This window comes from Citrus clementina, unplaced genomic scaffold, assembly GCF_000493195.1.
Source record: "Citrus clementina cultivar Clemenules unplaced genomic scaffold, Citrus_clementina_v1.0 scaffold_1, whole genome shotgun sequence".
In the NCBI taxonomy this organism is placed as follows: domain Eukaryota; kingdom Viridiplantae; phylum Streptophyta; class Magnoliopsida; order Sapindales; family Rutaceae; genus Citrus; species Citrus x clementina.
The window spans coordinates 17,206,635-17,217,069 of record NW_006263303.1 but is presented as its reverse complement, the minus strand read 5'-3'; the positions used below and the strand labels follow the sequence as shown (position 1 = coordinate 17,217,069).

The 10,435-nt window shown below is 33.9% G+C and overlaps 1 protein-coding gene across 1 annotated transcript; it reads left to right on the top strand.

Annotated features, from left to right (window-relative positions):
- Positions 1-4,987: 4,987 nt before the first annotated feature.
- LOC18054086 (phytosulfokine receptor 2) lies at positions 4,988-9,458 on the top strand. Its single transcript, XM_006451746.2, has 3 exons — positions 4,988-5,740; positions 5,898-5,992; positions 6,127-9,458. Exons 2-3 carry the CDS (start codon positions 5,983-5,985, stop codon positions 9,273-9,275), a joined length of 3,159 nt encoding a protein of 1,052 aa, XP_006451809.1. The 5' UTR covers positions 4,988-5,740; positions 5,898-5,982; the 3' UTR covers positions 9,276-9,458.
- Positions 9,459-10,435: the final 977 nt, after the last annotated feature.

Sequence of the window (10,435 nt, the reverse complement as noted above, 5' to 3'; positions counted from 1 at the left end):
AATTGTATCATCATTATTTTCTTCTTCTCTCCTAACCCTCACACACACACACACACACTTTCATCACTCTTTTTATAGACATCCAGATCAATTCTTTGTTCATTTTCCATCATGATTTTGTCGCCCTACAAAAATTATGTCAAGACATAATTAGTTCTATAATTAACAACTAATCCAGCAACTTCTTCCAATTTATATGTTATTCTTAACCGTAAAAATTATACATATTTTGAAGATACCATTTATGTTCTATTAACAACAACAATCCAAAATAATTCAAAATTAAATAAACTATAAATAATAAAATTGAAGCATAACAGAGTATGGATATTAAAAATCACAGAGTATACATATTAAAATCACATAGTATAGATATTAAAATTGTAAAGAGAGCATAACAGCACATAAATTACAAAAGGAGTATAAATAATAAAATCAAAGCATAAAAAAGCATAAATTGCAAAGAGAAAAGGTGACTCACAAGTATTCACAACCCCAGCTTATGAATATGATGATGAACACAAAACACAACCACAATCGAGGCAGATTTCAACCTGTTTTGCTGGTCGCGACAAAGAAGGCTGGTGATGCTAACGAGATTAACACAACTGCAGCGGAAAGGTGGTGATAGTCGAGGTGATGACGACAGTGACTAATCTGATTTGAAGAAGAGAATTAAAAGAGAATTTGAAGAAAGAGTGAGAGACTAAAAGAGGAAACAGTAGATTGTTGCCACTAGTGTTATGCTAGGGCTCCTTTTTATTTTTTTTTATTTATATTGAATAATTTCTAAAAAATAAATATTAAAATAAAAAATATCCAGATCTAAGTTCCAGATTTGTAGGTTCACTTGAACCTGAATCCAGACTAAGAAGTATTCGGGTTCTCAAAATTTCATTCGAATTTAAGATGAAAATTGATTTGGTGCAGGTTGAAACCAAATTAGATTTTCTGGGTTCAGTTTGGGCCCGAGTTTGATTGTCATCCCTAGGTTGGGTTGGAAAGAGTTTGTGAAAATCCAGCCCAACCTATTATTGAATAAGTTGAGATAAAATCAGCCTAATCTAATTAAATAAACATGTTTAACCTAATTCCACCCAAAACTTAAAGCATGAGGTTGGGTTAAATGTCAAATCAAAATAAAAAAATTAAATAAAAAATATGAAACTTGAAATGAAGATTATTGAAATCAAATATAAATTTGCTATAACATGAAAATTATATTCATTGTCTAGAGTTCGATAAAGAAAGGTCAAAAACCAACTTCCTTAAAATTAAGAAAATTTCAATAATGAGCTTCTAAACTTTATTTTTGACTTCCTACATCTCTTTCTCGAATTCCAAATTCAAACCTTTTAGATAATTAGCTAGCATAATGTCCACTAACATTAATATATCGTTGTCATCATTATTGTTGTAATTGTATAGGTTGGGTTGAGTTCATCATAATTAAACCAACCCAACCCAATTATTATTGGGTTAAAAAAATTAATCCAATTAACCCACAATAATTTATTCAATCCATTAGAATTAAATTAAATTTGATTTGATTGAATCGGGTCCACTAGATTGGATTGAGTTTGTCAACCCCTACTATAAGTGTTGTGAAATTTGCATTTTATAAATATTATTGGACCTTGTTGTGCCACGGATAAGCCCACGATAAAGTTCATTTTGGACATTTATTTAAGTATCGGCGTGTTTTCTGAAGGCCTAATGACTGCAGATCCATGTTGGATATGGCCTTTTACGAAGGTGGCGTTGAGACTTTATAAATAGGTTCGCAACATTGGCCCCTACATATTTTATTTCTTTTCATTATAGTCCAGCTTTAGTGTTATCTTATTTATGCTTAGGCATCCCCAACTTTTATTGTAGACCCTTAGTTTCTCAACTCTAGCTTTGCCTTGCTCTCTCTCTCTCTCTCTCTCTCTCTCTCTTTCTCTCTACTTACTTTCCCAAATTTAATAAATTTTCTTATAACACTTGCCCATTTTTCCTGTTTGGATTGCTTCTCAAAATATAAAATAATTCACCTGTGATTTATTTAATTTCTCAATACCACAAATGCAAGTTCTAGTTTAAAGAGTTATTTGTTTGTACGATACTAATATTTAGGCTACGAATACAGTATTTTATAGGTACCATGCCTCATAACTTGTGCACATTAAATGATTAAATTTTATTGACCTTTTTTTTTTCTGACTATCTAATAATGCCCAAGATTCGGAGTACAGTATTCTTGAATGCCACAGTCGGACCCTAATATCTAACCGAAACCTTGGTAGTTTCACAAAATATCAGTGAAATCGATATAAATTTTGTCATCCATTACCAATGACCATGATCACAAACATGCTAAAGTGGACTATATTTTGATGCCCTTTTCCAGCTTTTGAGCAATGTCAACGATTGAAAAAGTAGAAAAGCCCATGAAATTAGACATGGCCATCATTGCTGTGCTTAATTGCGTGGGTAATGTCATCAATCGATGGGACGAAATTTCTTGGCTTTTTGTAAGTCTTGCTTAACAAGACTAATCATGAGTGCTCACATTTTACTAAAAAGTCTCAAATAAAGAAAAGTGCCATCATGAACTGCTAAAATTGCATAATGCACTGCCGGCATTATTAACTTTTAGATAATTTACTATTGTCTTCTAAACTATCACCTAGTAAGTAAAATTTTTTTTTGGACAGATATTTAATTAGTATAGTATCATGTAGAATTAGGTCATATCAAATTATTAAAAAAATAATAATAGAAATCAATAAATCACATCATTTAACGATACTTAGGTTGAAAAAAAATCACACCCATAATGTTACTAATAATTCAACTAAAGTAAAATCACTAGTAATTTAACTAATATGGTGGACAAGACTTCGGTTGTAATGCCAAAATTTATTTTATTCGACCAATTCTTACAAAGGACTTGTCTGGAAACCAATTTTTTGACCTGTTTTCAACTTCCAATTGGTCTCTTAGTATCCTCATTATGACCTTAAATCAAATCAACCAATTTCTTAGGACATTTCAATTTTCAAATGTGTTTTCATCTCTCCCAATCCTTATGACTTGAAAATCAAATCATTCACTTTTCATGTTTACTGTGTTAAAGCGTATCTTTTTTTTTTTTAAGATATGATTCTTACCTAAACACTTTAATTTTTCAATTAAGTAATTCAATAAAAGAGAACTATTAAGATTTATCACTTTTTTCGTATAACTTTTTCGCGGTTTTGCTACTAAAATTAGACCATCAAAATATTTGGTAAAGACTTATAACTTGACTAAAGCAAGAAAATTGATTATTTCTACGAAATTATACATATATTGACACCTGAAGACTCCATTCCGCATGAGTTACGAATTAAAAACCGCGAACTACCACAATACCCAATAAAGCTTAAAAATTAATATCATATTGCATCATAGTTCACACATGCTAGCAAGGAAATTTTTAATGTCTGCTTCACCACCTCCCATCGTTCTCCATCTTTTTCTAGAGACAAATAATCTTTTCAAGAATTCCAATGAAAGAAATTCAATCTCGAATAAAAAAATGTGCATTTTTCTCCGAAGAATTTTGCTGGCCACCATATACTATTTGTGTACATTCCTCATTAAAAGTCCAAGTTTGGTGGGGGTTGGTATTAATATTTCAAATCCCTACACCAAACACAATCGTTTTATTAATTTGTTCGTTTCTGTCAATTATTGAGAGCTTCATAGGTTTTGGAGTCAGATTAATTTCAATGATTTTTAGTTCCGAACTTTCTGTTCTTAAAATCAAATTTTTTAAAATTGTTTATTTATTTTCAATTAAATTAAAGGAAAGGAGACTCCAATCTCCATAGTGACATTTTTTTATAAACAAAAAAAGATATTTCTCCCTTTTTTTTCTAATTAACAAGGAACGTTCAACCTTATTTTCATTCCGAATAAGATAAATTTTATATATATTTAATAATTTATTTAAAAGAAAACGTTATAAAACTGTTTATTATTTTTTTTTTTCAAAAAAGATGAAGAATAAAAAAAGGTGGGTTTGGTGAGTTCACATGAACTAATAATACATTCTCTTAATCTACGCCATTTGGCATTTGCCCGTGACGTCCGCCTACCGCCGCTCACTCCCACCGGTTATAGCCGGTCATCCCTTGGCCCTTTCATGTTCATCGTTTTTCGCAATTTCACTTGCTATCCAAGCGCGTGCTTCCACCGCCAGCCACGATATACTACTATATTTTCTGCTGCTCCTTGCATTTGGTGTCTCCATGTAAGCATGAAGGTTACACACATTTTGTTAATGGTTTTTCATAAATTGAATTGAGAGATTTAATAGCATGAGACATTTATACAATTTTTAGTCTTTTTTTTTTAGGATTTCACATATACTTAATCTACTCCCACCCCGTTCACAAATGAAAATTAAATAATTTCTCTTTCAAAAATTAATATGAAATGAAATCAATCCCTTCAAAGAAGAATCTAACACACTCTGCAAAGCAATATGCTAATATGTGAGTTTAAATATTTATTTTTGTTTACGAAGTAATAAATAAAAAAATAAAAACATCCATGAAAGAAAAATTTAAAAAATTAAATAGTACTTTAGCCACAAAAAAAGTACTTTGGATAGCTTAAAGCCTTAAAGAGAAAAAAGAAATAAACATAATATTGAGCTAAATACAACAGTTTTTTTTTATGTATTAAATTATTTAGTATTCAAAAATTATATTAAACAAAAGAGTAATTAATTTACAATAATATATCCTGAAAAGCTTCTCTGTGTGAACTCGCGCATCTTGAAAACGCGGGACAAGAATCCAAATTTATTCCAACATAATGAAATAAACAATGTAATAGTTTTTCAAAGAAACAGACAAATGTAGGTATTGACGTTCAGAGATAGCTTATTAATGGTCACACACTCACACTTGCTTATTAACTGTTAAAATTTGTCCAAAAAAGTCAGCTCAAGGTTCAAACACTGAGCTCAAGCCTTAAGTCACTGCTCAGAGCTCAGTGTCTTTGTCCAATAAATAAACAAATAAAATATAGATTCTATCGAGACTGAGAAAGAGAAAGAACTTTCCTTTTTCTGTACTGCACTTGGCACTTTGCTTCCCTCACTATTTTTCTTTATTTGAGTTGTCCCTCCTGACTATTTTCGATTTGAACTGTATCTTCTTCCTTTCCCTTTGCTCTAGATTCTCTATCTCATGTATTTCTTTTCGGCTTTGGGTTTGAAAATAAGAAAGAGAGACGTCCAGTTTTGAAATTTGAGAAAGAACCCATTTGTGGAAAAAAAAAAAAAAAGTGTTTACCGCTCATGTTGGCTTCACCGGAGACTCTTACTTCATGTACAAGTGATGGGGCATTTTGGTTTTTGGGTTTAGACCACTAAAGTTTCTTCCTTTATTAGCTATCTTTTTCTTCTTCTGCTTCTTCTTCACGGCTTCACCTTGCATGTGTGCACCCACCACATTCAAATCTCTAGTGTTTAGTTTTTTGGATTTGGGATCTTGCTAATTGTTGATTCATTTGGGAAAAAAATAAAATGATTCTTTTTTGCCCCCCTTTTCTTGAGGTTGTTTTGGGATGTGTGGTACATGGATTGGTTTTATTTTAGGTCTCTTGGTTTTGGTCAAGGGTTTTAATGCCTAGTGGGGACTTGAGATATCCTTTGGCGGCTTTACCGGTTGTGGCGATTGACATTCTCTCTTCTTTTATGGTAAGTGTTATTGCTGTACTTGCAAGTTGTTGCTAGTTGGTTCTTTACTACTTTTGGCATTCAATTTTCTTCATTTGCAAGTTTTCTTTCTATATCGGGTGCTTTTATCAACATATTAAGATTAAACTAGTTCTTTATTTTGGGGATTTGGTTTCAGGTGGGAATTGCTGATCTCAATTTGAAGTCTTTATATTGATGCTTCATCTTCAAGTTGCAAGTTGAGCGCTGTTCGTTCTATTGGGATGTGGGAATGTAAGTTAAAGGTTCTTTATTTGGACTTCTTCTCGTATGTTAAAAGTTGTGTGCTCTCAACAGTATCAGAGTGAAATAACTCTATGGTTGTATTACTATTAGCCTTGTTTTAAATTGGGGTTCTTTGGTTTCAGCAATGGTGGTGCTGGGATTTGTTCCAATGACTTGCCTCAAATGGCTGTTCTTAGCTTTCTTTGTTTGTTCATGTTTGGGTCTCCAAACCCCTTTTCAGTCTTGTGATCCAAGTGATTTGTTGGCTCTAAAAGAATTTGCTGGAAACCTCACAAATGGGTCTATCATCACATCATGGTCTAATGAATCCATGTGCTGTCAATGGGATGGTGTTGTCTGTGGACATGGGAGCACTGGATCAAATGCTGGGAGAGTGACCATGTTGATTCTGCCCCGAAAAGGTCTGAAAGGGATTATTCCACGTTCTTTAGGCCATTTGAATCAGCTGAAATTGCTTGACCTTTCTTGCAATCATCTAGAAGGGGTAGTGCCTGTTGAGCTCTCAAATTTGAAGCAGCTGGAAGTTCTTGATTTGAGCCATAACATGCTATCAGGACCAGTTTCGGGAATGCTTGCTGGTTTGAACCTGATCCAGTCATTGAATGTGTCTAGCAATTCCTTCAATGGAAGCTTATTCGAACTTGGGGAGTTTTCAAATCTTGCTGTTTTCAACATAAGCAATAATTCATTCACTGGCAAGCTTAATTCTCGAATCTGGAGTGCCTCAAAAGAGATTCAGATTCTTGATCTGTCAATGAATCATTTCATGGGCAGTCTTCAAGGCTTGGATCTCAGCCCCTCTCTCAAACAGTTACATGTGGATAACAATTTGCTTGGAGGTGACCTTCCGGATTCTTTGTATTCAATGTCATCATTGCAGCATGTCTCACTTTCTGTGAACAACTTCTCGGGCCAGTTAAGTGAGAAAATCAGTAATCTTACCAGTCTCAGACAATTGATTATTTTTGGAAATCAGTTTTCAGGTAAACTTCCTAACGTATTGGGGAACCTGACACAACTAGAGTTCTTTGTTGCACACTCAAATTCGTTTTCTGGACCACTGCCTTTGAGTTTGTCTCTATGCTCAAAGCTCCATGTACTTGATCTTCGAAACAATTCTTTAACTGGCCCTATTGATCTCAATTTCTCTGGATTGTCTAGTCTCTGTACCCTTGATCTTGCTACCAACCATTTTTCTGGGCCTCTTCCAAATTCCCTATCCGATTGCCGTGATTTGAAAATTTTGAGTCTGGCTAAGAATGAATTAAGTGGCCAAGTTCCTGAGAGCTTTGGAAAGCTAACATCTCTTTTGTTTCTCTCACTGTCAAACAATAGCTTTAACCACCTATCCGGCACACTATCTGTTCTGCAGCAGTGCAAAAATCTCACCACTCTTATCCTTACAAAGAATTTTGTTGGTGAGGAAATTCCAGAAAATGTGGGTGGTTTTGAGAGCTTGATGGTTTTAGCACTTGGAAATTGTGGTCTTAAGGGCCACATCCCAGTTTGGTTGTTGAGGTGCAAGAAATTACAAGTTCTCGATTTGTCATGGAATCACTTTGATGGTAATATTCCTCCTTGGATTGGTCAGATGGAGAATTTGTTCTATTTGGACTTCTCAAATAACACTCTTACGGGAGAAATTCCAAAAAGCTTAACGGAACTGAAGAGCCTTATTTCTTCAAATTGCACTTCGTCCAACCCCACCGCTTCTGCTGGCATTCCATTATATGTAAAGCACAACCGGAGCACTAATGGTCTGCCATACAACCAGGCTTCAAGTTTCCCCCCATCAGTATTTTTGAGCAATAATAGGATAAATGGAACAATCCCACCTGAAATTGGACAACTGAAGCATCTCCATGTGTTAGATTTGAGCAGGAACAACATTACTGGAACCATCCCTAGTTCCATTTCGGAGATAAGGAACTTGGAAGTTTTAGACTTGTCGTCCAATGATCTACATGGGTCAATCCCAGGATCATTTGAGAAACTCACATTCCTGTCAAAGTTTAGCGTGGCAAATAATCACTTGCAGGGAACAATTCCAACCGGAGGACAGTTTTATAGCTTTCCTAATTCAAGCTTTGAGGGTAACCCTGGTCTTTGTGGGGAAATAGATTCGCCTTGTGATTCTATGCATGCTAAGCTGAAGCCTGTTATTCCATCTGGTTCAAACAGTAAGTTTGGTCCAGGCAGCATCATTGCCATAACATTCAGTATCGGTGTTGGAATTGCATTACTATTAGCAGTTACGCTGCTTAAGATGTCAAGGAGAGATAGTGGGTGCCCAATTGATGATCTTGATGAGGATATGGGCCGGCCGCAGAGATTATCTGAAGCACTTGCTTCATCGAAATTGGTGCTTTTCCAGAACTCTGACTGCAAGGATCTCACTGTTTCAGACTTGTTAAAATCTACAAACAATTTCAACCAAGCAAACATAATTGGTTGTGGTGGATTTGGCCTGGTGTACAAAGCGACTCTTACCAATGGCACAAAAGCTGCAGTGAAAAGGCTTTCTGGGGATTGCGGTCAGATGGAGCGTGAATTCCAAGCAGAAGTGGAAGCCCTCTCAAGAGCTCAGCATAAAAACCTTGTTTCTCTTCAAGGTTATTGTCGGCATGGTAATGACAGATTATTAATTTACTCTTACATGGAGAATGGAAGCTTGGACTATTGGCTTCATGAGAGTGTTGATAAGGATTCGGTACTTAAATGGGATGTGAGACTTAAGATAGCTCAAGGCGCTGCTCGTGGATTAGCTTACTTGCATAAGGTTTGCGAGCCACATATAGTTCATAGAGATGTAAAATCCAGCAACATACTTCTGGATGAAAAATTTGAAGCTCATTTGGCTGATTTTGGTCTCTCCAGGCTGCTTCGTCCTTATGATACTCATGTCACAACAGATTTGGTCGGCACCTTAGGCTACATTCCTCCTGAATACAGTCAGACACTAACAGCAACATGCAGGGGTGACGTTTACAGTTTTGGCGTCGTTCTTCTTGAGCTTCTTACTGGTAGAAGGCCTGTTGAAGTATGCAAAGGAAAAAATTGTAGGGATTTAGTATCATGGGTATTCCAGATGAAGTCCGAAAAAAGGGAGGTTGAAATTATAGATGCATCAATATGGCACAAGGATCGTGAGAAGCAGCTCTTAGAAATGCTTGAGATTGCCTGTAAATGCATAGACCAGGATCCAAGACGGAGACCCTTCATCGAAGAAGTTGTTACATGGCTAGATGGTATCGGAATTGATGCTGCTTAGGAAAGAAATTCGATACTGTGTTTTCTTTTGTAACTTGTAAGTCTCTTTTCTTGTTTGGGGAGTTATAGTGGTATACCTGTAAAGCAACAGTTGTTCAAAGGTTGGGGTGAAAGCTTGAGCAAGTGACCTGGTTTCTCATAAAACAATTCGTCACTGCTCTGTACTGACAGATAAATGTTGTATACACAGGCTGTTTTTGTTATTTATGCTATTTATAACAAGCAATTTGAAAGTCTAGAATTTTTTATTTTCCCATCTTAGCTCGTCCTGCAATTAGAATGAATTTTTTCACTGTATGGATTTATGTGTTAAATTTGAGAGATTGCCAGTACTCTATTGAAAATAATATAGAGAAAAGAATATTGGGCTCTTACCGTTTGTGAAAAATGACATAAAATCTCTTAACATTTTAAAAAAGTCATATAATCCTATTTTTTATTAATAAAATTTTTTTAAAAGTAAATTTATTTTTAATTTATAATTGCAATTATGTCCTTATAATAAATAAATCAGTATATTAACCTATGACATGTCATTAATGATGCATATAATGAAATCAATAATTTTTTATTTAAAATTAAAAATTAAGATGTAATTAATTTTTACCCAAGTTATTCACTCTAGATTATTAATATATTTTTTTCCAAAAATAAGATGATAAAAAAATGATGAATAATAAATAAAATTAAAATTAAACTTATTTTCTTCTTGAATAAATTAGGCAAAATGCGATATTAAATAAACTTATATATGGATGAAAGGTAGATTGGGCAAACACGAAGTAAGAATTGGGGGCTCATTGCCTTAATTCAATATATTTATTTATTTATTATGAGACATAATAGTAATTATAAATTAAAATAAATTTACTATAAAATAAATAGAATTTACTAAAAAAAAATAGGGTTATGTGTCTTTTTTGAAATGTTAAGGAGCTTTATGTCCCTTTTTACAAACATTAGGGGCTTGTTGTCATTTTCCCAATAATATATGCCACTTATCTTCTTACGGTTTCCATAATAGTCAATAATTTCCTTACAAAAAATGTTTACAGTATTATCTTTGTTTTTAAATCTACTTTTGTTTAAATTAGTTATAAATTAAATCAATCATATCAATGGAAATTAGAATAAAAAAAATTTAATACTAAAAATAAGAAA